The sequence below is a fragment of the Poecilia mexicana genome, unplaced genomic scaffold (genome assembly GCF_051168715.1).
Source record: "Poecilia mexicana isolate PSO_F unplaced genomic scaffold, ASM5116871v1 scaffold_1, whole genome shotgun sequence".
Classification (NCBI taxonomy): Eukaryota; Metazoa; Chordata; class Actinopteri; order Cyprinodontiformes; family Poeciliidae; genus Poecilia; species Poecilia mexicana.
This window is the reverse complement of record NW_028263370.1, coordinates 15,906,652-15,934,627: the sequence shown is the minus strand read 5'-3', so window position 1 is coordinate 15,934,627 and position 27,976 is coordinate 15,906,652. Positions and strand designations below refer to the sequence as shown.

General features: G+C 38.3%; 1 protein-coding gene across 1 annotated transcript; it reads right to left on the bottom strand.

Annotated features, from left to right (window-relative positions):
- Window positions 1-2: 2 nt before the first annotated feature.
- Window positions 3-27,874, bottom strand: pik3r6 (phosphoinositide-3-kinase regulatory subunit 6). The gene is made up of 21 exons (XM_014995076.2): window positions 27,749-27,874; window positions 15,468-15,543; window positions 15,201-15,305; window positions 14,742-14,833; window positions 14,502-14,570; window positions 14,048-14,180; window positions 12,912-12,981; window positions 12,601-12,799; window positions 11,767-11,914; window positions 10,308-10,394; window positions 9,513-9,753; window positions 8,574-8,861; window positions 6,516-6,615; window positions 5,762-5,884; window positions 4,947-5,054; window positions 4,729-4,831; window positions 4,415-4,482; window positions 4,128-4,218; window positions 3,942-4,003; window positions 3,156-3,262; window positions 3-2,977 (listed from the first exon to the last, which is right to left on the bottom strand). Exons 2-21 carry the CDS (start codon window positions 15,505-15,507, stop codon window positions 2,821-2,823), a joined length of 2,391 nt encoding a protein of 796 aa, XP_014850562.2. The 5' UTR covers window positions 15,508-15,543; window positions 27,749-27,874; the 3' UTR covers window positions 3-2,820.
- Window positions 27,875-27,976: the final 102 nt, after the last annotated feature.

Sequence of the window (27,976 nt, the reverse complement as noted above, 5' to 3'; positions counted from 1 at the left end):
GCTTTTCTTTCTTTCTTTTTTTAGAAAACAAAATCATTTATTTAGACAATAACATTCCCAAAGTCTGAATACAACACATATTCATAACATGAGGAGGAAATAATGTGCAAAAATACATCATGAATTTCAAACCCATGATTAATCCCCTGCCAGTTCAGCAGATACACATATACATGCACCTAATTGGTTAATGAATCTCATTCATTTATACACACACCACTTCCAGTTCCTGAGGTCTTTAGCAACAGAAATCATACTCATCAGGGTGCAAATTACACTTGATTTTCACCTGTAAAAACAAATGCATTAAACAGTAACTTAAAGGGATAATTAATCTTTTTTTTTTAAAGTGAAGCTGTTAAAAATGGAAAGATGTTAATATGCTACCTGTAATATATAAATATTGGTATCCAAGTCTAGTAAGCTGAGAGAAACCAAGAGCAAGGCAGATTTGTACCATCTAAAAAAAACCTTCCAATCTCAAAAATACTACAGCAGTCAATGGAAATACTTCAATAAATGTTTTCACCACATCATAATCCTGTACTGAGCCATTATCTACTCAGAAGCCAATGATTCGAAGTAGGAGGAAGTGCACAAATGATGATCTTGAAAATGTAACATTTAAAACCCAAAATAACAATTCATTTCAAAGTACAGAAGTATAAAAATGAATGAAAACAAATTTTAATTGCCATGAATCTGCTTCATATCAGGTAGGCCTTCATCATTAACAGCGTACATGTCCTTTTCTCAGTAGTTCATTGCTGGTGGTGTAGCACTTCCTACCACTGTTTCCCCTATATTTAATCATCAGCATCAGCATAAATAACTAACCCAGTTTACTTAAATTGCTCTGGCATTTTTGAGACTGGGGTTTTTTAAGAGACTAGAAGTCCGTGTAGGTCTTAGCACCTCTTTAACAAGCTGTTAGCTTCAGTTTCAGTGTCAAACAGCTTACTGCTGCAGGTAACTAACCTTTAAATACAACCTCCATTTGCCATGAAAAAAGAACAAAACCAGTAGTTGTGTCAGATTATAATCCTCCCTCGCTAAGCTGAGAGATATCAAATGGTGATTATGCAAATAGAATATTTCACAGTAATTACAAGTCTTATTTTGTGCTTTAAATATATACTTTACACAGCTTTAAAAATGCTAATTTAGTGCAACATAAAATTTAAACACTAAAATATACCATTTAATGTATAACAGGTCCACTTCAATGCTGCAAGATGTTTTACTTGTATTTATGCACAGGTTATAACATGTTTGTGTTGTGTAATATCAGGTATGCAACCCTGAAAAACTGTCCCTGTAGTTAGTGCATATTGCCTTATAAGAGGGTAAATCAGAGGTCTAACAGCACCTTCCTAACTATTAATTTGATTATAATTAATAGTTGCTTCTGTCCTGAGTAATTCCTGACGATGATCATGCTTCTAGTCTGACCATGTTATGTTAGGTGGTTCTGGAAAATGTCTACAATCAAAATAAAGGCTAATGTCAGTAATTTCACCTTGAAACGAGTGTACATTATGCAACAGATAAGACAGGACTAGACGTCTGAATGGTAGCAGTAACAAAGATCCTGAGCATCAGATGAGATGAGAGCAGTAAGATCGATGTTCCAGCAGGTGGCTGGTCAGCTGAGAGTGCATTCTTGTATATTTGTGTGTGTGTCTGTGTGGGTCAGGAAGAAGGTTTGAAGGTAGTGTGTAAATAGGAGTAAAATAAGCATTAAGATCAGCTCTTCAAATCTTCTGCATTGTGTGATGCCGCCTTCACGAAGCATGTTCCCGGCAGATTTGCTGTTACAAATTCCAAATTACTAACTGATTAATTTTTCTCTTGCACTGAAATACAAACACTGATCAGCCACAAAACTAAACCTCTGACAGGTAATGGAAACTGATTAATGTTGGTACTCTACGTCATGATGCCATAGTAAATAGAAGGACATGTTTTAATATGGCTAACACTGTTTAGGAGAATACCAAGAAAAATGTCAAGGTGCCAAACACAGATGTTAGATCGTTTTTCCTCAAGTCCAAGTTATGTCTCATTTCTTCATTCCGAGTTCAAGTGAGTCCGATGACTGAAATTAATATTTTCTCATCACGATCACGTTGAAGGTTGGGATTATTATTTATTATTTTTTGGGTCTGCATTAGAGTTTGATGGATTCCTTGCTAAACAAACCAGATTTTCTCCGCAAACAAACTAGAGGTTGAATAAAAAGTGGACCAAACAGGACTGCTGAAAATGCTCCCTAACTCAGGTTCCCATCTGCAGAACAAGCACAATGCATGACGGCCGCACCCTGAACTTCTAAATACGAGTGGTTTTATTGTGGCTGATCAATGTATATTTGCTTACTTAATTTTCTCTGCTGGTCTCTCTGGACAATATTGATCATTGCTATTAGGCACAGTTAAATATAATGAATATCTGTGATCACTAAAGTGTGCACAGCAGGTTTTTCATGAAGAGCACAATGCTGATGTAGGTCAATCCCATCTTGCAGCATGATAAAACTTCTTAACACTGTAAAACCAGTGGACTTGATGAGGCAGTCACTTGCAGAATTTGATCATATGTGGTGCTTAAGTTACTTCTGAATTGAAAAAAAAAAATGTCTTTCTCAATCAATGTCAGTAAGAGCAAAGTGGCAGACGTGAAACACTTTGGGTCCAGGAGCAGCTCGTTAGGTCTGTAAGGTAACCGTTTTCTTTCTTTTGCTGTTGTTCTTTGAAAATCCGTTTGGGAGGACGACCATCGTTCCCGCTCACTAAACAAAGTGAGGATAGCTTTGACACATCAGTTGATAATGCCAGCAAATGTGTTGACTGGCAGAGGAAGAGTTTTGCTCATGTATTTGCTCAGTCCAGCATCTTTAGCTCCATCGGTGCAGAATTTGGACCCCATGGATTTCTGCACGCAGTAGCCAGGATCCAGACAAGGAGAGATCTCGACGCTACAATGAAAATGTTCAAATTAGTAGGTCAGTTTGAGCTGCGCAAAAATGTAGCACCAGTGTTCGGAACGTTCTTAAGGCTTCAGAGTAAGCTGCATCAAGATTTAATCCCACGCATTTAAACCCAGCAATCATGGCTGACCTTGATTCAAAGGTGAGCAACAGCTCAAATCGTTACCTCTGCACGTGTTTGTAAATCCTCCGACTGTCTTTGTCCAGGGTGAGAGTAAACGATCGCCTCTCCAAGGTACGAATCTTAATGTTGCTTGTTCGAATCTTTGATTCCTGCCCAAATAAAAAAAAAAAGCACATTAGGTGCTTCGCGAAATGTTTACATACAAATGCACATAAAACTATGATATTCCTCAAAACCTTGAACATATTGTGATATTACCACAAACATCTGTGTATTTAATTGTGATTTTTCATGTGACCAAGCAGAACACAACTGTGAAATGGAAGAAAAAAAAAAGCTAAATGCGTTTCAACTTTTTCAAATGTGAAAAGTTTGAATTCATCCCAGTGAGTGAATGTTTGTGCTATTGCACTTTCACTGCTGTTACAGCTGCTATTTAAAATGTCTTTACCAGCTTTGGACATCTGCACACTAATATGCCTGCCCAGATCTTTCTTTGTAAAAAAAAAAAAAAACAACTGAAACTCAGACACAAAAGAGGTGAATTATTTATAATCCAACTCTTATTTAAACTTCTTCACAACTCTCTAGTTTGTTTACTATTGTTCTCTAACTTTCAGAGAACATCTGGGTTTGTACTGAGACACAGACGGACTATTTTTAATAATTAGGTGACAAAGTATTTTATTTAGGGCTAAATGCACACCACACTTTTAAGATTTATAGAAAAATCCAAACCAATGTTTTAGTTTTCATGCATGAATGCTTTTGCAAGGCAGTTTATTTTAGTTTGGCGCTCGTCACTTCGGTGGTTCTGTCCTGACTCACCCCACTCGAGCCTTTTGTCTTTGATGGAGCTTCGTTCAGCGTTAGAGTCAAACAGTTCAGATCTACAAACAGAAAGGTAAGGGATTATTCACAGCAGACGAATGAGATGAATCAGAAAATGGAGATGCTGGTGTTTGTGATTAAGCTTTATGTACAAAAAAAAAAAAGCTAAACTGAATACCGAACCTTCTGCTTCGCTGGAGGGAATGGCATTAATCTGAGCGCCTGTTGTTCGCGCTGAAATTCCTACATCAACATCCCGCCCACTTAGCGTCATCTGGACGCCACAGAGGAAACACACAAGAACAACAAGTAAGTGTCAGAGGCCACAAATAGAAGCAAACGCCAGAACACAAAGATTAGCAGAGATAGAAATTTACTGGCACTTTTTGGTATTTGGTAAGGCATCTGGCGAAGATTCCTGTCAGTGGAATGTTAGGAGGAAAAGCTGGATGTAAAAAACTACGACTCACCTTTCTGTAATTCATAGAGATAACAACTCCACAGACTTCCCCCGAGCCCGAGCTCCTCTTATGTTTATCTGTTTGAAAATATGAATTATGTAGTTACATCAGCGGATCAGGGTTTGTGGTACGTCAAAAACAAGAACAAAGAGAAGATCGTGCAGCTGGAGTCTGGTTTAGTTTTTATTTTTTAGCTTTCCATATTTGTGATTAAGATTTGGTGACTAACAAAGAGTAGCTCACAATGGATTGAACCTGCAGGTGTACTGTGTAAAATATCTGAGGAAAAGCAATAGCAAACACCCAATGTGTTGTCAAGTCACCTTTCATTGAAGCTGCAATATGTTTGAACTCTGGGAACTCTATTTCCAGGTTAGTAAGGAACACATCTTCCACTGGATCCTTTGTCATGCTGTTGAATGTAATCTAACAGAAAAGGAAACTTTATTAGGACCGTCAAATATCTACAGAAGATGCTTTTCTTTTTAAAAATAAATCTAGATTTTAGATAAACGGCATAAAAAAAGCTGCACGTCTTTACCTTTACGAAATAGATGTTGAAGTAGACAGGCTGCTGGCCGCTGCGGACGTAGTAAGCAATGACATCAGAGATGAATGGGTCTTTGGGTCTCTCAGGATTCATTTCTTGCTGAAAGAGAAAAATCATGAAAGATTAATCCACCTGAAGTTGGGCCTGGTCACACTTAGGATACTAATGTGCTATGAAAACACTATGGGTGACACAAAAGAGCATATAAAGTAAGAATCAGATACTTTTTTTATTAATGAAAATAAAAAAATATATGTCAATCAAATCACTTCTAAATGTCTCAACAGACCAAGGATGCTCCTCTCTGTTTTAATTTGATCCTGGCTTTTACTGAGCAGGATATTTGGGAAAATGTACAAGAGTCTATGGTTAAAAATGACGAGAAATCTAGACAAGAGCATGTTTGGATCAACATCCAGAGGATTTCTAGGCCTTCTGACACACTAACTCACATGTATTGTCATTTGCATTTCTTTTCCCCCCATGCAATGATTTTTCTGTTTCCTGTATAAGAATACAGTTGGGACAGTTTCAGCGGTGCTTACAGTTTCTTTACTTGTGGTTTTGGTAAATTCAGCACTTTTTTTTTTTCCTGGCAGAAATGTTGCAAAGCAACTTCCTGTGTTTGAGCTCAAGAAGAAAACAGCTGCAATGCTGACAAGCTAAACATAGGATAATACAGTGATATTTGCATAAGATATATATATGTAAGGTGAGTCACATAAAAAATCTGGCAACACCAAGAAAGGACATAAGTGAATACTCAGGTAGTCTAGTTTCTAAAGATACATTTTAAGATGTCATACCAATTTAGCCATTTTATGAATCATGCCTCCCAAACTGTTGACGTTGCTGTTGTACCATGGATCCACGTTGCTCAAGTAGGAACCAAGAGTGCAGGAATCCCCCGTGGACTGATTGAGGTTTACCTACAAATAAGGAACGTGAAACTAAAAATCCCTCAAACAGCTATTATTAAAAATCATTGGAAGAGCTTGAAGTTTGAAATGTTCCGCATAAGAAAAAAGAGGAAGGTCTCAAAGTGTTAAGCAACAAAAAAGGTTGTAGGAAAGCAGAGCTACAAAACAACAGAGATAGTAGGAGGGAGTAAGCCACGACCTAACATAACCTAAAATGACAAAATAATGTAGAGCAATGTAAGATTTTTTTTTTATTATTTCCACGTTTGCTGACAATAAACACTCAAAGTATGTCATAGCAAGCTGGTTTACAGCATTTCATATATGGTTACCATTATTTATAGAACAAAAGACTAGACTCAGTGGATCAAATGTAGAGTTCAGCATCAAAAGAAAAAAAAAAAAAACATTGCGACAATAAAAACTGTGATTTTGTCTGAAACATAAATCTCCATGAATTACAGTGAGACATGTATTGAAGTTTTTTTTTTGTTAAGAAAATGATGTCCAAGAGATTTCAACAACTACATAATAAGTCTAATTGTAGTAATTACCCATAATTAGGATTTCCCCCATGTTTCACAATTCCTGCATGTTTATTTACTTATGTAAGTGGGCTGGATCAGTGTGGTTGTCTTACCGTAACAGGAGAGACTGGCAGCTGAGCTTGGCAAACAGGAATGTAGTAGAACTGGAGACTGACTCTCGTTGTAAGAAAAAGCCGCCGTGCTTCTCTCTTTCTGTAAAGGCCACAGGATAGATTCATCAGAAGCGTCAGGCTCGCATAGTTCTGGCAACTGTGGTGAAGCACGTGTTGCGTTTCAGGAAGTTACATTTGCAGTCAAAGAACTTCTGTTTATTTCTCAAGTCAGAAGCCGAAAGCAGGAAAACATTTGAGTTCAGACGGAGTTTTGCAAAGTCCTTCTGAATATTTCAGTGATGTATCACCGATTCATCTTAGGATGTAATGCCGTCCATTTAGGGTCAAAAGAGGACATGATGTGTCTGATGTCATGTATCTTTAGAAAACCACACTTGTTTCTTAATCTAGAGCAAGCTGTTACATCAGCTGCTAAAGCAGGCAGAAACTTAGAACACATATGACGTTTGCTGCCCTTTTTGAATCTTTGCAGCTATGAAGTTCTTCTGCTGCAATACCTTATATAGATATGGTAATGCGTTTCATCATGGCAGCTGTTTAACATAGTTTTAATGCATAAACAAAATCCACTCCATCACAGTGTAATACAGTGGAGTCAAAAATGGTTTCCCTCCTTCCTGATTTCCAATTTTTTTGCATGTTTGTCACACTTACCTGTTTCAGAACACCAAACCAATTTAATTATAGTCAAGTAGTTGGTTACATGGCCCTGTTTGGAAAAGTGATTGACCTCTCCCTGTTAAAACATTGTGTGATGTATCATTGTCTCTAGTCACATCTAGGTGACTAGTGACAGTGAGAGCCGTTATCACAAATGGTGACAACCTGGAGCTGTGGTGATGCATTCCAGAAACAAACAAACATATAAACATGGTGGTGGTAGCGTGATGGTATGGTTCTGTTTTGCTGCTTCAGGACCTGGAAGACTCGCTGTGATAAGTGGAACCATAAATTCTGCTGTCAACCAAAAAAATCGTGAAGGAGAGAGTACGGCCATATGGCAGGAAAATGATCCAAAATACACCACATCTGAGTGGCTGGAGACCGAAGACAAAATTAAGACTTTGGAGTGGTCTAGTCAAAGTTCTGACCCAGATCCTACTGAGATGCGGCTGCACGTCCTTAAAAAAAGTTATTCATGCTCGAAAGCCCTTCAGTGTGGCTGAATTACAACAAGTCTGCAAAGATGAGTGGGCCAAAAATCCCCCACAGCTGTAAAAGATTCACTGCAGGCTGTTGCAAATGCTTCATTTCCGTTGTTGCTGCTAAGGGTGGCTCAACTGGTTATTAGGCTTTGGGGGCAATCATTATTTTTTACACAGGACCATATAGGTTTGGACTTTTTCCTCCCTCAATCATAAACAAATTTGTTTAAAAACTGCATTTTGTCCTGAATTCCTCATTCTGGAAGAATGGAAAGAAATTAAATCTATCAGATGGAAAGATTAACAGTCCCAATCCATTTACAGATGAGCAAGTTTACAATCCAGTGGTCAGTACGGGTATCCTGCGTTATTATTCTAACACAACATGCAAGAATATTGGTTTGATTAAAAGGAAATTGTAGTTAAGAGTTGGTTCATTTTGCAGGAAGTTTCTATTAGGTATCTAATTTCCTTTTGGTTTTGTACAAATAATGTTTCTTCACAATAGTACCTCTTTGTTCCTGTTCTGTTTGTTTGTTTTTTTTAAATGGAAATGTGACCTTGAGGGTATATCAAACTTTTGTAATCTTAATATTTCAATAATAAAGAATATATATAAAGTTTAAAAACAGCATTTTGTGTTTACGTGCTTTTTCTTTAACTATTTAGATTGGCTTATTGTTCTGAAACACTAAAGTGTGACAAATATGCAAATAAAATAAAATCAGGAAATTGGGACTATCATTTTTCACACCACTATAAAATAAAAGGTAATTACGCTTTATCACTAATATTACCATGAATATGACTGCACATTCAATGGAACAGCAAACAACAGTCCCACAGTTGTTAACTCATTTGTTAAAAAAAACATTTCATTTGACACACTTACCTGTAGAAGTAGTAAGCCTTAGCCAGGCGACCCACAACTCTGTCATCTCCCATAACTACAATCTTTGCGATAAAGTGTCGCTGCTGCTTGGGGAAGTGGTTCTCCATCATGCTCATCCCCGCTCGCCTCTGCAGAGTGGCCGCTCTCCTTCCTCCCTTCCCTGGACCTCCTCCACTTGCTGCACTTGGGTTGTCCTCCAGCGTGTCTTGCATGAGCACCATGCCGTCCTTAGCCGTCGGTTTCAGTTTGATGCCTCCTCGCCGTAACAGCCTACTCGAGTCTTGCTCACTGGGAGGAAAGAGGAGGCACAATCCATATTCTGACCAGGATGGACTTACATCACAACAATGACAAACTGAATATGGAAAGTGAAATGTTTAATGGCCTGCTCTAACGGCTGGCGAGAAGAGGAAACTATCTTTTTGTTAAAAATAACATCTCAGCTCAGCTTAAAAGTTGCCTGGGGGAAAAACATCCCCCAGGCAGGCAACACCAAAGTGGAAATGTTGAGTCATACCGAACCATGCCATGTTGGTGAAAACCAGATGAAGCATACCTGCATTTGTCAAGCGTGGAGGTGGAAAGCAAGTGCTTTGGGCTTGTTCCACAACCACAGAACATGGGCGCTACAATAACTGACCCCGCCATGAACTCTTCTGTTTACAACGTGTCAAATCCTGCCTGACAATAGCAGAAACTGAATCATCCTAAAAGTTGTTCTACAGGGAACTAATTTATGAGTAATGCAAACACTGTCTGCTTTTTGACATGATGCATGACTGGATAGATTGTGTTCTGTTTATCTAGTTTTAAAAACTGATGACCCTCAACGGGCTTGTACCTGATCCTAAAACCTTAACATCTAAATTTATATTTGGTATATAATTGTGTACATTTTCTTTTTGTGTTTGAGGATCAATAACTTAAATTATAATTTACTTTTTGCACTGTTCCCACGCTGAAACGATACAAGGGTTGTCCAGTGAAGTTGATGGAGAGAAATCCGAACTGGGGGGCAAGTCCTTTTCAATGCCACTGTCGTTGGACATAATGGAGAAGCGAGGCATGTCCGCTGGAGTGAAAGGTGATTCGCCGAGCTCAAAGTCCTCCTGTTCCTGGCTGAAGGAGGAGAAGTGTTCTGACACGCTGCTGGATCGGAACCACTTGGACAGCTCCCGCCCTGTTAAAGCAAAACAAAAGCACTGTGGTAGGTACTGTCCAAACAGTTTTCTCTGTTAACTTACTGAGACATGAGTTTTGCAAACATATTCAAGCTGGGTTTTTTTTCAAATTATGTGTCATTAGGACCAGAAACTTTGCATATTAACGCCTTTCATCACACATGAACCTTCAGTCAGGTGATAATTAGTCCCTTAAGTTCTGAGAATATAAACAACACTATAAACCATGACAGCTCTGCTGAACAGATCAGTAAATCCTCACAGTTTAATAATAACAGCATCAAATGGCCTCATATTGCAGTGACTTCAGCCTTCACAGTAATTAACTGACGCTATGCACTGTTAGAAAATATGTAAAAGATTTACATAATTTTAGCAGACCAGTTGTTGGTTTCTTTGTTGTAACAACGGATCTTGGAAAGAGATATTTTGCTGTTAAAAAGCCCATCTTATTCCCTTAAAATGGTGTCACATTTGTAAGCTCAATGGATTTGTGAGATGAGATGGATTAAGTTTTTTCACTACGTTCCCCCACAATGCCTGAGTGACTCACAGATATCCAGATCTTCTGTCCACAGGTAAAAGCTCATCTCAGGGTTGGGAATCGGGCAGTCGCACATCGGTCCTCCACACAAAGGCTCTGCAGCACACATAGAGGAAGATGTAACAATAACAACTAAAACAAAGCAGTTCCCAACATCCACAATTTCCCCTGTTGTCCATCCTTCTGTCTTCCGACCGGAAAGATCTCAGTGGAGGTTCACTGGATGTGTCGCTGACTTGATAAGAGCCGGGGGGGAAGAGTGGAAATAGATATCCAGAAATGCTAATAATACACACAGCTGACTGAACAGATTTGGACATGGAGGAAGTCAGGATGTGTTTGATCTCTGCAGCAGCCTGTGTGTCAACAAAAAGATGCCTAATGTCCACAAAATGAACTTGATTACCTGGGGCAAATTAATTAACAGTGATACTGTTATTACCACTGAAATGTCAAAGTTGTAGAGTTTTGGTATGTGCTAAATATGGCCCCTCATGTCCCACCTGGAAGTCATCACTAAGTAAATAAAAGTTTTTAAAAAATCTGTAAAGTATATGAATTTATTTGGATAGTCTGGGAGCCTGGTTACAGACAGTACACAGCTTAGAAAGTGTTTGAAGATCATCAAATAACTCAGACTTCTAAATCAGGTAATGATACACCCAGCAGAGAGGAGTTTTTAAGCTTCCCACCTAAAAACAAAAATGTAGATCTATAATGAAAACTACAGTTTACCTTTTTTCTTTCCTTCATATCCAAAGGAAAAGTTCAAGTGGTTACAATCTGCATTCCTAGGATGTTATTTTTCTGGGTGTACCAAAGGCCCAGACAGAACTTAGAAAGTTTTTAAATATGCTGCTGTTTTCACTGAACAGTTTTCAGTGGTTCTTGAAGAACAAGGAGACCTTTGGTTGTAGGTGATTTCTCTGATTTACTTTACTAGACTCAAACGTTGTGCCCAGATGTCATGTGATTGCTGAAATTGTCTCTTGTTTTTATCTTGCTATGCTGATGTACAGACCAGAACACTGAGTTTGTATCTTGGATAAATAAAGGTTAAATGAAAATGAAATGGAAAAAAAAAACATCTTCTCCATTTAGACGGTCTAATTTTTAATTCCTACTAATAAAGGAAATGCAAAAATAAGCATACAGTAATATCATACAGCTAGCCATGTCAAGTATTTCAAAGCAGTTTAACACAGGTTATCACAATGGTTGCTCATTTACAGGACCACCTTACCAGGATATCAGGGTTTTAGTATAAAGTATTGATTATCGTCGAGTCTGTTAGAATTTTAGATTACACAACCACCGGCTTCTGTGAGCTTCTAATTTCTGTCTTTATTCCTGTTAGTTTTTGGCATTCGCGGATGTTTGCAAAACCAGTGAGGCAAGATGGCTGAGAGTCCAGAGTGCAGTGTTGACAGAAAAATTGCGCCCTGCTTCTACGCCAGGGAGCTCATACCTGCATTAGAGTCAGAGACAATCTCGCTGTACAGCTGCTGCAGACGGCTGTTCAGCATCCCCCCTTCTCCTCTGTAGCCCTCCTCCACGCACTGCTCCAGAGTTGCCAACACTTCCTGAAAGTATGGCTCCACTTCTTGGCCCATGTCCTGTTCCATAACAAAAACAAACGGCCTTGAATAAACAGAGAGGTGGAAAAGGGAAACTAAGCATGCAGAGGATGGATTCATAGTAAAACATTGATTAGTCAAAATGTTCATTTGTCTGCTACTGAATGTGTCTTGCTGAGGCATCGTGTTAGGAGATGCAGCTCTGACACAACACACGTCACCAGAATATATGATCTGACCTGTAGGAGCAATCACTAACCTCAGTCATTTCAGGTAGCATTTCCACTCATAGGAAGCAAACTTGATCTTTATAGTGAACCCTGCATAACAAGTGGTTTTAACCTGCATGATCTCCCAGAGGCAACAAACAGTATCAAGCGCCGTGCTTTATTGTTTTACAGTACATAAAGTTGTAGATCACGTCAATAGTAGAATGCTACATATTCATTTCGAACTTTACAGCTTCTCTCTTGGTTATTTTAAAAAAAATAAAAATACTTTTTTTTTTTCTGGTTTCACTTTATTTTCCAGCTACTAAAGTGACTCAACTTTCTGCATCACAGCAGAGGCTCAAACTAAATATTTAATAAGCTGCAAAGTCACTTAAACAGAAGAGGAGTGAGTGCACAAAATACACAAGACAACAGCAGAGGGATAAAGGAACTGGGAAACTGGGGAAAAAAGGCAAAAACGGACATCATTTAAACAGATGTAAAGTCACTGACCCTGAGTGCCTGAGCCAGTTTTGGACCGTGGCAATGCTGTGGTCCTAAAGCCGCCTGTATGGTGTGCTGAACCACGCTACGCATGTGTTCTAACGGACTCTGGAATCCAGCCGAACCCAAGGCAGACACCTCAAAGTCCTCCACTACGGCGGGTATCAAGGAACCAGAGAAGACCTCCGGATCGGCTAACACAAAAACCCTGCAGATAATTTAAAACAGAGTCATAAAGTTAGTAAGCTAACAGAATATTGGTTTCATTGAAACCGTAGCGCGGGTTTTGTGGAGTCAATTATTACTAAATGATAACTGACCTCTCCTGAAAAGGATAGTGCTCGTTTTTTAGCTTCTGCTCTGCTGTGATCATCCTCTGGTACATCAGGCCTGTTGATCAAACGAGCATTTAATGACATCATCAACCCTCTCAGCATGTCAGATTAAAGTACAACTCCAGCGCTGAAGCAACTCTAATTCATCTTTATCTGCTTTGATGAACAGTATTTATCAGAGGGTTGTTTCACTTGTAAAGAAGTCACTATAATTAGGTGTGTGTGTGTGTCTCCAGCCTTGACTCCTTTTTTCATTTAATCAGTTTTACAAACAAATCATGGAAAGCTGCGTCTATTCAATAACAGACGCACAATAGTGTTACATTTACCTTTTGTCTTATTTCAAAAGGTAAATGTAACACTTGGGAATGAGGAAGACTAAAAGTTACCTGTCTTCAGTGTGACTGACAGGTAGAGGAAGCACAGAGATGAAACAATAAAAAATCATTTTCTATAACATATTTCGACTTGTCTGCACTTTATTGAAGCTGCAAAAGGGTGTGAGACAAAAACAACAAAAGTAAATAACAGTTCTGTCATTTTCAGCTTTCAGATTCTGTTGTCATTAATCATACTGGAATTGAAAATGTTTGCAGTCATTTGGAAATTTTACAAGTGGATCCATATTCTTTAGAGAAAGCATGCAGAGAGCGACGCTTGTGTTCACTAATCTTTATTGCAATAATGTGTTAAATGCTAATAAAAGCCACTAAAGACAATTTAAATTTCACCTCTGCAATCATTGCAGCTTCTTTTTAAAATAGTGAAACCCTGTTTTACAGTTACTGCTCTCTGATTCTCATGCGGTGACGTTGTCTATGCTCCTAACATAAACAAAACCTGATCACTCAGAGCAGTTTGTGGGTCATTATTCATTACTCATTTTGAAAAATGACCTAACACCTTCAGAGAGTACAATTAATGAAATTAAATAAGGGAAAAGTTTTGAATTCTGCCATCGCCATTCTGCTTTACAACAGATGTTTTTTCATCATTTGACATTATATGAGTTTGGAGTTTATTTCAGATGTGTTGCAACTAAAATATGGACGGTGTTCTGAGCAGAATTTGATTTATGAGCTGAACTATCAGTGATATTTACACAAGAAGAGGCTCACTACCTGGGATGAAGCGTTCAGTTTTTATTTGTCTTGTATAGCTCAGGCCCACGGTGCAATAAGGCTGAGGATAGGTCAGTAGCCGCTTACAGAAGTCATACACACGCTTGTACAGCTCATCTGGGATGTAGGCTGTCTAAAATGACAAATCATGAATAAAAATCTTGGGTTAATGAGTAGAATGGGAATACAAAAATCTACTTTTATGGACGGTAAATGATACGTATCACAGTGCCAGTGCTAAAATATGAGGAAATAAACTTTCTCATGGACTAAATGCCAACATTTTATGTCCCAACTTCCTTGTTGGTGTTAGTTCCAGGAATTAAAAACATTCCTCTGGCTCAGTGCAAAAAAAACTCCAAACATCAGATGCATCCAGGCAACAAAGAAGTGTTCAACAACATTGTGAAAAAGTAGGAACAAGGAGGTCTGTTGAAGCTTTTCGCTGCTGTACCTGAATGATGGCGTGCATCAGTGTGTGGAGCAGAGGAATGATGGATTTGCGAGAGTCCCATCTTTCCGCCTGAAGAGAAACATGCACAGATGACGTATGCATGATGTGACAAAAATAAATCTATCTCCTTGTTGACCTCAGGGTGACTAAAGCTTCCTTTCTGTTTGAAAATAAATTTTAGAAACAAATACTAACCCAGGGTGAAGTACTTCAGTTTAAACAGGAATTGGAGAACAGTACCTTTTCCAGCTCCTTTATCAGCACCCACAGCAAAGACAAGCTGTTGGCAGGATTGTTTTGAACCTTCTTGTGAAGTGTCCATCTCAGCATTCCTGCACACAAACACAAAATGCAATGACTAAAACACATGGTGACTCTATCTCACTTCTATCTATGATAGCAGTGATCTAAGTTAGTCTGATGACTAACAACACAACAGCTTTCACACCACAAACAGGGTTTATTTTACAGGAAGAGTCACACTGGCTGCACTAAATGTCTGTTCACAGAGGAAACGTTTATGAGGTGGAATCATTTATGGGAGAAAACAAACCAAAGTCCTCAGCAGACGGCATTCTGAATGCTCATATGCCGAAACCCAATGAAAAACATTAAAGACCAGATCTGCGTTTGAACTTATAATAAGTAGTTACAACAGGAATTTGCTGATTATTTTCATTGTACTGGAATAGAGCCCACCTTTGTTACACCAGTCTGGGCCCTGCTGCTGGTCGGTACAACGGGGCAGCACAGCCTGGAGGCTTCGGTACAGTTCTGACTCAGGAACTGTAGGGGAGCAGTCGCCTGGCAACCAAGATCAAACATTAGGACAAAAGCTAACTATAATAACACACTTTTTTTCTTGTAATAGCACATTTTAGTTGCTCAAAAAACATCCACATAAATATTTATACATATAATATCTGAAAAAGAAAAAAAAAATTCTGCTAAAACCTGATGCTTTACCTGTCGGCTCCATGCTACTCGAACTATCCCAGTGGGCCATGTTGGTCAGGACTCACGTACATTTTGGTCCAATCAGCTGCAAAAACAAATGTGAAGTGTTACCTCTGTTCTGTCATATGTGTGAAAACACACCAAGTCCTCCTAGAAACAGTCTCATCTGGATTGGTGATCTGTTCTTTCCCTTTGGTTGCTCACTTAAGAGTGTATGACTACATGGAAGTGATGAGTGCAGCTATTAAAAGCTCAATTCTGTGGTAATTATTTGGGCTATTAAGATTCTCAGTATTTCCATGCATCTACCTCTGCATGACATACATATAAGGTTTTTGCTTCTTCCTTGAGTGGTTAACTGTAGTTTTGGGTAGAAGTTTAGACCCACACAGGATGGACATGAATCTCTTACTATGTTGGTCTTACATTCACAATTCAAAACCGTTCTTTTAGAAGTGTGATATTACACCATTTAGAATAGCAATGACTTTCCAAACCAGAAATTTGACTCTGATTATCCTCTAATTAAAGTATTAAAATGATGATTTAATGTCTAGGCAAAAATACAAACAGACAATTAAATATCACTTGGTTGTATTTGGTTTCTCAAATAGTTGAATCTGAACCATTGTTTTGTAACAACAAGCTTCTGGTAACATTTTGGTTGGTTGTTTCAACATTTTAATCAAAATTCATAGTTTCATATGAACTGGTTGACTTTTGCCACTGTTGACTATGTGCTGGTTGACCTTTGTCAACCAGTCTGGGCTTTAATCATTAAGTTTTTATTTATTTATTTTTTTACTTTTTTTATGTTGCTGTTGGAAAGTCTATTCCAGAAGATGAATGTTAATTCATTCATAAAATAGTTTTGATGTATCTAGAAACTGTGTCATCCTGAAATAGGAGGTAGCCTTCCTCCTTCTTTATTCCATTATTTATGTACAATGCACCAGTACCACTGATGGGGAACAAGACGGTTGACATAATGCTATCACCACCAAAGTGCTTGACAGTGGTGTATCGTGTTCTTGGGTTTAAAAATCTCACCTTGAATCTTTCAATTCATGGTGGCCAAACAGCTCATTTGCTTGTCTGATCTGAGAATAAATAGTTCTATAGAAGACATTTGACTTGTCTTTGTAGGTTTATTCCAATGGACCGTATTACTCCATAGCAATGTTAAACTTGCTTTGCTCTTGAGAGCAACACTGCTGCTGCTACAACTTTCACTTTTTAATAATAGCCTGCAGCTTTAGTGGTTCAAGGATTTCATTTGAAAGTGACAGATTGGGTCAAGTGGGTGAAACTTGGAAACAATCTGATGTTCAAACTGTACATTGATTCTGAATACACATGCTTACTGCTAATACGTTGTTCTCAACTCATGATTTCCTCTTTTTTTTTCCTGTCATCACAACCTACCAACCAGTCTGCCCCTCGACTATTCGTATTTCAGAAAAGGTGTAGGTTTTGACGGGAATAGGAGGCCAATTAACTGTCCAATCATATTACTGTATGCCCAATTATTAATTAATCGTAGTTGGAATAGTATACCCAACCAATTATCAAAGGACTGCACACAACAAGTGATAATGTAATGATAATTGTGATCTGAAATACAATATGAGTCTAAAAGACAACAAAAGCTTTAACAGCTTAAAACTGTAGACAAGATAAACTGTGTATAGGTCTCAACACCCTTTATGGAAGTATGTACCTTTGAGTCAGTCATGTAATTTCTGTGTTTTATTATAGTTGCTTATCTTTTTAGTGTGCCACTGTGTGCTTCCTTTTTGCTGCCAATTGCTGTTGAAATAAATCTTGCTACTGAGGAACAAATTAAAGATCGTTTTATACCAAAATAAACTGTGTCAGTATAAATATGGATCTGAAACGTACAAAATACATCTTTTACAGCATAAATAAGGATCTGATCCATGCAGATGTATTCAGCAGCAGCCTGTATAATTTTTGTCTTTCTGGTAACTGCATAATACTTTACTGACATCAAGTTACTACGGGTTTCTATTTCTCAGCTGCAACAATTTGTGCAAATGTGAATAGGTCCGTTTGTATCGATCTTGACGTAAATGAGTATCCTTGAATAAATAATTGTTCTAGTAATGATTGTGATAAAGTATAGACTTTTTAAAACAAAGTTAGTTGCAACTGATTTGATGTCAAGAGACTTTCACTAAAAACCACTTTTTCCAAAATTGGCTGACGTTTATAACTTGCTCACTAACATTGGTAACTCGTAACTCAATGTTATAAAACTGTTGTTTGCTCCTTAGTCTAATGTGTTTCACTGAAAGTAAATAGGTTCTTTAAAAGATTTATTTTTCTAAATTTCACAAAACCTTCCACAGTACTAAAAGCCATCTTACGTCTCAACGCACTCCAAAGTGTTTCATATCTAAATAAGGACGATAGGTAACATCCACCCACACAAACGTCTTCACACGCACAACAGGACAGTGGTTCCTCTTCCTCCACAAAGGTGCTAAAATACACTCCTATAAATAAAAACAAAAACTACTTTAAGTACTTCATTCGTCCCGAGACCCACACATGTCCGTGACTCACAACTCAAACACCCACAACACAACTTTACATGCTTTGTGTTACAATAAAGATCTACCTTATCAGAATAGTACTAATCACAGGTCTTGTATGTTTGCTCTTAAATATAAATGCAGCTAAGAGATATTTTGTGGTGTAGTCTTCCGTAATACATTTACATCTAAAGAAAACTATAATATACAGGTTGCACTGAATTAAATCTGCCATTTACTACAACGTTCCAAAAATAAAATTCCTTATCCCACAAGCTTTACACATAAAAATGAGCTCTAAAAGCATTTAAATGTATCCAAACATTCAAACATAGTATAATGAAGAATGGAAACAGCCTTTGTAGTCCACAAAGGGGAAATTCAGGTCTGACAGTAACAAGAGATATAAAGGTTCACACAAAAAGTTCTTAAAATAATAATAAAAAAAAATATATAAAACACATAAGAATAATAATAATAATATACTGTACAAATCTACAAAATGAAAAATTAAGCAAGTTGACTTCAAAAACTGATAAAAACCAAGACTAGCAAAAAGCTGCAAAAGCAAATTATTAGATCTAGTTTCTGAACAGCAGCAACACATGAGGCACCAAAGCAACCAAGATCTGATCCAATCAGTTGGAAATAGTGATAATAAACTCTGACTTACCCATCTGGACTATACACAAGCCATTCGTTCACACAATACACATCCTGGACTGAAAGCAACATGTAAGCCAAACAGAGGCGTAGTGAGAATGAATGGTAGAGTCCGCGCACTAGTGACTTTATTTCCTCTTTTAGCAAAACGTGTGGGTTCATTAGAAGGAGATGAGAACTATCAGAGTTCCAAGAGCAAGTATGTAGGAGTGACTGTGTTTGTGGGCAAGTGTATTGTAAAGTACACTTGCCTGTATATTTCACCTTTCCAAACCTTTGCAAACTGGCATGCAGCCTTTATTTCATTGTTCTCCTTCAAACAGTCAGCTTATTGTTCATTTGAGAACAAAAGAAATACTTTGGCTTTGCGTTGTGTAAGAAAAGCTGCACACTGACACATGGTTAGCATCACTCTCTTTTAGGACGTGAATGCAACCTATATGACCACAGGTTTCCGGGTGCCTTAAAAGTTGATTTACGTCGTCTTGAAACTTTGTTCTCTGTTGGCTCTCACTTTTTCTCAATGCGTCTCATAACTAAATGTTATTTTTTCCTTTTTAAATCAGGTGAAGAATGCACATGCATCATTGATTTCGTGAACATGCACTGTGTGTCTATTTAAAAAACGAAGAAAAAAAAAGTTCTAATCCAGTGCAGAAACTGACACGCACAGCACTTCCTTTCTCTCTAAATGAGTGGGCAGATGACGCTCTATATTTAGATGGAGGCCAAAAGATGCTGAATTTGAGACAGAGACGGAGCTTTGGTGAAGACAGATTTAAAAATAGATCCCACTCGTAATTCACAGCATTTCAAGGGCCAAATTAGACGGAAGCGACCACTAACATTGACTCCTTTGAATGGAACTTTTGTTTTTAAATCCAAGTGATTCTGTGTGCAATTCTTACACAAAGTATTTCCCTAATCCTAATCTAACCTCATTACTCATACACAGAGCAGGAAATGCATTAACACTGCCTCAAAAAGCCAGAGTATGTGGAGATATTTGCATGGCAGAGACGTAGCTTGCTGCATCAACACAAAGCTCTCTGTATTTTAGCAGCAAAACAGAAGGAAAGAGAGGTTATACAAATGTAACTAAAATAGTGAAAAATGTGGCTTCAGCCAACAGAGAAAGCCAAACTTTTCACACAGCTGGACATTTGCACCTACTCACTCCAAACTGCGGAAACCTAACTCTTTCATTGGACTGGAGCTCTGCATGCAGCAACCTGGATGACGTGTTAATAAACTCTCATCCTACAAGTCTTGTTACCAGAATTGTGGGTAGAATCAGTTGAATGGCCCACAAAGCTGCCAGGAAATACAAAGACAGCTAAAAAGCACTGTTAGAGATGCCAAATCCCCATACCACTGAAACAAACTTCCCCCTACGACTGTTGATTATTTGCGGTGAATGTGAATCAGTTCCTGATGTACGTTTCGGCCCCGCAACCAACATCTATCTGCTCGTTCTCCTGCACAGGCAGCTGTCACCGTGTGCTTCAGTGGTCAGCCTGAACAATGAGACCAAACAGAAAACAGGGGAGTTCATTTCCGTTCCGGCACGCTGCAGACATCTCAGAAAACAGGAAGGCCCCAGCAGAGCTGTGTGGAAGTGCGTTCATAGAGCAATAAAGAAGTGGTGTTTTTTAAGGTGGACGGGGGAGGGAGGGTGGAACTGTATTTATAGGTGGTTGTTTCATTGGAAATCCCCTGCAGTGTCTGCCACTGATGGGATTCACCGACGCTGACATCCAGACCTGGACTGGTCTTTGACGTTTGCACCTTTGACAGATGCCAAGGAAAACTTGAAAAACAGGCCTGGAGAGAGATGGCCCTTAGGCTTCCTGACAGGAAAGTATGTGTGAAATTTATTTATGGGCTGAGAGTGAAAGTTGATGCTCTTTTAATAAGGAAAGGAACAATCTATGTGGTGATAGTGAAGAGCAATACAGCCACAAACATGCCCGTCATCTTTGCAGCAAACATCCACAGAGACAAAGACACAGAAAAACATTGCAAAAACAGACTTCATGTAGATGTGGTACGAGCTGCAGAGGATATCAATCAAAGAGAGTTCCTGTATTACGATACTGGACAATCTGAGGAAGCTGTCCTCCACCAGTGATGGTGTGTGCATGAACCAGGTTCTAATATCCTTGTGGGGACCTATTTCTGTCCACAATGTGGGGTTGTGGGGACAATTGCTCCTTGTAGGGATATTTTCTAGTGTGAACTGAGTTTTGGTTGGGGTTAGGGTTAGTATGTGTGCATGTTTAGATGAGGGGGCAGCAGATCCATTAGGGCTTTGCAAATGGGGCCACTTGATGCAGTACGTTAACACATGGTGGAAAGAAGTGAATAATCAGGACAGATGTTACCTAGCACCAACATCTGCCCTGGATGATCACAACTACAGGTCTAATCACTGCTACACCTGTAGCTATATACAGAGCTTTATGCACGGACGCAAACCTGAAAATGCACAGATTAGTTTTGTAGCCAAGTACCAATCTCAGAATGTTGTCAATTTTTTACCTGCTAAACTCTATTTTAGCTGGTTCAGATTTTTCTAGGAAAATTAAAATTTTTGTTTTCAGCCTTCCTGCCAAGAGTGATCATTGATTATTCGTAATAAGAGCGGAAACTACATTCTTTTGCATGTTTGAGAAAAACAGCTAATCTTTCCTGGTACATACCGACGTCAGATACTGGTAGAGGTGGGTAGACACTAGTTTATGCCTTACTGTAAACTCAGCAAGCACTGAAAAACTTTACTCAGTAAAATAACTTTACTTTAGTCAAGTAAAGTTACATTTACTTCAGTACTTTTGGAGAAAAAAAAACTTTTAGGAGTCGTTCTACTCCTACCGACTCCTACGTTACTCCTAACTTACTTTTTACTTGAGTAATATTATAAAGTATCACTATTTTTACTCCTGCAGTGAGTAACTTTACTGAATGAAGGACAAGCTTGCTTTAACCAGACTTTCATGAGACACCTTCAGTTTATGTTAAAGTGTGGCTTACTGTATGTTCAAAATTCATCAATTTAAAGTTATTTTTTGTTTGCTGAGCTTGTTGTCCCAAACCATGTATATTATCACTGGGGGTATTCTTAACCTGCTGTAAGAATTGTTTCCATTAGTTTTACTTTGAAGAAAAAATACTTGGAAAAAGGTTTCTTCTACTCAAATTTGTTTTTGTTTTTTTGCAGTAGTATACATTTGTATTTATTCTTTTTTTTTATCTTTAGAATTTGCATATTATGTCTGATTAAATCATTTTAAAATATTAAATCACATTCTATGAACTGAAAATGTAATATTTTTACTAAATATAAATTTTTACTCTTTCTTTAGTAATTATTGGTATAGCTACTTTGTACTTATACTTGAGCAAAGACATTTTAAAGTAGTGCTATTTTAACCTGGGTATAAGTTTTGGCTTCTCTACCCACCTCGGGCTACTGGTTATTTTTGTAAAAATAATGTTTATGTAATTTCCTGCTTCATAATAAATCTGAATAATGTGTGTTATGGCAGTATATAACAAGAAAACTCGTAAACATTTATTTAAATTAGAGCCAACTTTCTTCAACACATTAAACAACATTTTTAGAAAAAGTCAAATTATACGCATTATGTTTTGTATGTTTTATAGTTCAATCAAGTAACTATGTTAACTTCAGTTATAAAAATGCTGTATATCAAATATGACTTAAAAACTTTGACTTTGTAATTTATCGCCTTGAAACTGAGCCTCAGTCTGTTCTACTCTTTCTGAAACTCTGTCTTCAGGAAGTCATCACATCGCTCCTCTATTAACCGCTTTACAGCGTTTTAACCAGCATCGCACTCAGAAATACCTTGTTCAATGAGCTCAGCAGAGGTGCAGTTCCACCAGACTAGCCTAATAGCTGCTGGCTAGTCTGGAGGAGCTGAGGGATGGGTGCTCTGTGAGGAAACTGCAGCTCTGCCTCGGTCTCCCCCAGTAGTATTTCACAACTCAATGGTTGCCATGGGAGATAAAAGGATTTCTGAAACATGCATGAAAACTCTAGGCAATTGACTCTGTCGGTATTGAAAACAAAATTAGCTCAGTTCTCCTCTGAAAAGCACCTGGCTCTGTTACAACTATTTTATATTTTGTTACAGGTTTAGCTAACAGCTCCTTGGTCTGCCAGGATTTTCAAAGAACTGTTTCTCAAGCAGACTACAGATAAAAATAAGCTGTTTACATACTCCTGTTATCAGTGTTCTTCTCAATGCAAATTTTCCTGTGGTATTTTCTGTTTTTATACCACTTAAATTTAAAATGTAACACGTCTTCTATATTTCTCTGACGAAACATTTGCAATCATTGGAAACTGCAATTGCAGCTACAGTTTCCAAGAGCAAACCTAATTTGTATTTACCACCATAGCACACACTTTTTAAGTTAAAGGTAAGCAGTTGACGTAAACTTTGTTATGCTAACCACTGAAGAGTTACTGCAGCTGGCTGCTGCCTCTGCTTTCCAAGGAGCCCACAAGTACGTGACAATGCCGAGAAATGCACACTTTTGTTTCTGATAACTCAAACTGAAAAAATAAAGTCTGTACAACTTTCCCTGTTGAAGATGCACACTGAGCTGAGTGTGCTTTTTAAATACTTTTCACACCTTTTTAAATGTGACAATTTCGGCATGTTTTTTGAGAATATTTTTTTTTTCTGTCCAATCCGAGTACAAATAAACAATCTGCAGTGAGTAGACAAAGTCTTACCTTAAGAAACATTCAATATTATCTATATTTAGTCTAACTAAATTTGCAAGAAAATTCAGACATTGTTTATTCAAAGATAAAAAGAACTGAGGGGGAAGTAATTATTTGATACACCACAAATTTCAGAGTTTTACCCATGACCAAAGCTCTCACTGAGGGAATGAGAGGTTATTGCCCAAAATCGTGCCATGCATGGCGCCATCCGTCAATACAATCAGGTTCTGACCATTTATCAGAAAATCACGTCCAAAGCCCTCCCATGCTTCAAGGTTAGGATCCTGTTTTTAAGATATTCAGCATTCTTCGTCCTCCAAACACAAGCGGAGTTACCAAAATGAGAAGCGGAGAGGTTACAGGTGGAGAGGTTGAGTCTGATTTACATGGACAGGTGTTTTTTATACAGGTAACAATTCCAAACAGGTGTAATTGATGCAGGTAATGAATGGATGATAGGAGGACTTCTTAAAGACAAACTAATATCAACCAGCAGAATTATTGTAGGTTGGTGGGTGCTCAAATACACATTTCATGCTGTAAAAGGCAAATTAATAATAATTAAAAGAATCATGCAATTTGATTTTCTGGATTTTTATTCAGAAAATTTATGAACTGTGGGAAAATTCTGAACTCAATAAAAAAGCAACAAAAGCAGCATGTCAAAGAGTAAGCTCATGTAAGAATGTTTCAATTGGGAAATATTGACGACATATTTTGAGGCACTTTGTGCTGGTTTCAGTTTAGCTATACGACTGAACTGCACTGATAATTTACACTCTGTTTTAAAGGTGATCAATTGTGCTTCCCTGAAGAGTTTAAGATGGTTTTATGGGCTATTCCAGTGGTTCCCTAATATGTTCCTCAAATTCCCCCATCCTGCTTGCTTGTTTCCAGTTAACAGGCTTCTGCAGAATGTGATGGTTACAGAGGAAGGTCACGCAATCATTTGTATAAGTCTAGACCAGAGACATGTCTAAAACGTGAAGGGCAAAGCTACTTGACGATCTGGTTTGAGAACAACTAGATTATAAAAAATCATTATCTAAGAATCATTTTTCTTAGATAATGAGAATTTGATTTGTTCTTCCTATTTTGAGCTCCTTTCAGAATGAGGTCTCCTGTCACTTTAAATCCAAATAAGCTGTTGCTGGCCTCGCACTTCAACTCAACGTTTACACTCTCACTTTATACCTGTGAAAACAGCTGTAGAGAATGTACAACTGTAAATCTTTGATGATCTTTAATTTTGCCTGGTGGGTCAACAATAAAAAAAACTTGTCTTTTCCAGCAGCCATTGTACAGCGCATACAGCAATAAAACCAGCTGAGCAGCTCCAGCTGAGCTGCTAGGTAACGGGGCAGTGCCCGCTGATTTTGATCTAATTATTGGCAGGTTTTTGAAAAGGCTTGTTTTCCAGACACCAACAAAAAAAAGCAGGTGTGGGTAACGTTTATAAAAAAAATATATGTTTTTTGCATATTTGTTAAAACTGTCACTATGTCCCGACAGTATCATAACAAACAGATATTTTGTGAAAAAAAATTGAGCCCTTCACCTTCTCCCTGAGAAAACTACTGCCATCTGCAGAAATACTCCCAGTCAGAAACAACCAAACACATCCAGGATTGTCTTAGGACTGTCAATCACACTTGTGTACACAATCTCTTCTTTGCTTTCTGTTGCGCTACAGCTCCCCCCCATAGTGGAGCCCACCATGAATCCTCAGACTAGTAAGCATGGTTACTGGTGGCAGCGGATAGACAGCTTTCCTGTGAGGTTAGGTGTTTTTTCTCCACCATTAGCTCTCATATGCGTTGTGCGGTGAAGGGTGTGAAAAGCACTTGGTTGACGGTGCCAAGGCATTCCTCCTTTCTGACCGGGAGCAGTGTATTTCTGCAGATAGCAGGAAGAGGTAGAGGAGCTTCATTTTTTTTTTTTTCACAGATTATCGGTCTCAAGTATAGCGACAAGAAAATATGTAAGAAAACATGATTTTATAAGTTACCTACTGTTTTTAAAGCACTCGGATTATTTCTAGAAGCAGTAGAGACCAACATGGAAGTATAAAAATGTGCAAAACGTGAATTTGCACATTTAAGGCCTATGTTAGCTACATCTACAAGCACAGCATGGTGACAAATAGCAGTAGCAGTTCAAACAGAAAGAGAAACATGGTGACTACAGATCTGAGTTCAGCACAAGTACGCAAAAAGTATACTGTCTGTATGAAATGCTTGAGTAGTCCTGCTCACTAGGTATATCTCCTGATGGAATGATGGTTGCAGAGTAAATGAAAGAGAAAATATTAGTTTGGGTATACTGTTAATCTCACTCCACATTTATAAAGCTTTAGATTTGTGCTTGCATATTACAGATTTCCTCTGCTTTTCGTTTTATCTCACTTAGACATTTCAGATAATCAAACAAGCAAACAAGAAAACTGGGAGGGGTTTAGGGATAAATGCTTCTGTGATACCCCCTTGTCAAATTACAATTTGCCAGTAACTAACAACAATTTTGGTCCAGTTTTACCAGCAAAATCCTGGCCTGATTGCAGTCATACTTGTGTAACCCAAAAATCACAAACACAAGCCAACCGATGATGTCCTGAGCAAAAAAGTCTCAGAGAGCAACACATCATGCCCCAGCGTGAAACCCCCCCCCCCTCAAAAACAACTGAGAAACAACGTAAGGGACATCTATCTGTCTGGAAGGGATACAAAGACATTTAAGGCTCCTGAACTGCTGAGAGCAACGGTGTCAACGTCAATATGGAGAAAATATGATGACTCTTCCCAGGAGTTGCAGGTCTAGATTCCAGGGCAAAATCAGGCTCTTCAGGCCTCATTCACCTCCATTAAGGTCATAGTTCCACATTCAATAATAACAAAGAAACTTGGCAAAAATGGCTACCATGGAAGATACAAACTGACCTAAAAGAACATAAAGGCCCACCTCACATTTACCAAAGGACAACTGGACTATATTAAATTCTTTTCGGAAAATACTATGTGGACTGATGAGACAACTATTTTTGTCCTGAATAAAAAAAGCTTATGTAACTTATCAAATTTAGATTTGGAAATAGCATTGCTTTTGTTGGTGGCAACAACAAGGCAACCCATGTTGTGATTAATGACAAGCTAATATTCAATCCTGGCCTTTTACCTTACCTGTTTTATTGACTAACATATTTTGCATTTGCTCCACTCACCTGTTGCCCCATCCAGCAAAAAATTGCATTCGAGTAATTTACGAGGTCAGAGGTAATTTCAAACAGTCGTGATATTTACTGCAGAAGACGATCTTTGCAGCCATGATTACACTTGACGTCATGTCAACTAGTTTCTCAGCTTTAACAGAGTATTTAAATGTTAGCAAATGTTTTACCTCTTTGCATTAATCACTGTCTAAGAATATAATTGGATGACATGACCTGCTAAAAATGTAGTTATTGTTATGAGTCTAACTACAGATAGAAAAGCCTCACTCAATAGTTTGACATAAGTGGAACCAGATTATGGAGTTAAATTAGTATGTTTGGCAGAATGTAAACACTGACAGCTCACTACGAAGAAACCCTCGTCTATTTTATGAACAAATAGATCACTTGCACATATTAAGCTACCCTGGATCCCCTTAAATCTCCTAAACGGCATCAGGAAGCTCAGATCTAAAACAAGGAAGCTGCGGGAAATAAACAGCGGTGCACTCGGGTCCAGCAGACACAACAGGGGATTTGGTGATGCCAAGCACTTTTTTCACAGTCATTATTATCGTCTCAAGAGGGAAAAAAATAGCCCGCCGCCCCTGTTTCTTTCCGTATCAAAGGCCACAGGGTTGGAAAATCTTTTAATATGTTTTAATAGTAAAACGGTGACGAGGGGAGGCATTTACAACCAGAGTGCAACACGAGCCTCGGCGTCTGCATCTCTGCAGAGGCATTTCTATCAGGCGCTGCTGTAAACTACTGTAAGACTTTATCTGCGAGGTGCGGTTACTTCTTCAATAAAGTTACGCTATCAAGATTAAAATGTCACATTTCAGCTTATCCGGGCAGCAAGACAAACAACAACATTAAATGAATGGCAGCAAAATTGGTAAAACTTCGTCGAATATTCACACTAAACAGAAGAAAGCTGAGCTTTTTTTTTTACTTTTGTGTATTAAGCGCATTCCCCCCTAAAATAAGAGGCTAAAATGTACATTCGTCGATAATTTGAGGGGGAAAGTAAGCCCTAAACAGCTTTCTAAAGAAAGGAATAAGTCTTACGTAATACATTTCAGAGTTAGTGAGCACTTACCTAGAGTGAAGTTGCTTAAACAGCTCCATTTGTTTTATAGCAGGTGACTTTAGTGCGAAGTATCTGTCGGTGACACTTTGCTCTGCTCATCTCTCTCCAACTGACAGGCTAACGCTGAGCTGACACTAAGCCACGCCCACAGCGGGTTGACAGCCAATCAAATCACTGACCAAAGTAAGCCGTTGTGACTGTTCAGAAGAAAAGCCATTCATTTTCCCAGCACATTTT

Excerpts from the sequence above, each read along its gene's own strand:
- pik3r6 (XM_014995076.2), bottom strand. The coding sequence starts at position 15,507 with ATGGCCCACTGGGATAGTTCGAGTAGCATGGAGCCGACAG. Across the intron at positions 10,395-11,766 it reads TGTCTCTGACTCTAATGCAG|AGCCTTTGTGTGGAGGACCG; the intron begins GTATGAGCTCCC and ends TGTGTGCTGCAG. Across the intron at positions 6,616-8,573 it reads AAGGCTTACTACTTCTACAG|AAAGAGAGAAGCACGGCGGC; the intron begins GTAAGTGTGTCA and ends TGGCCTTTACAG.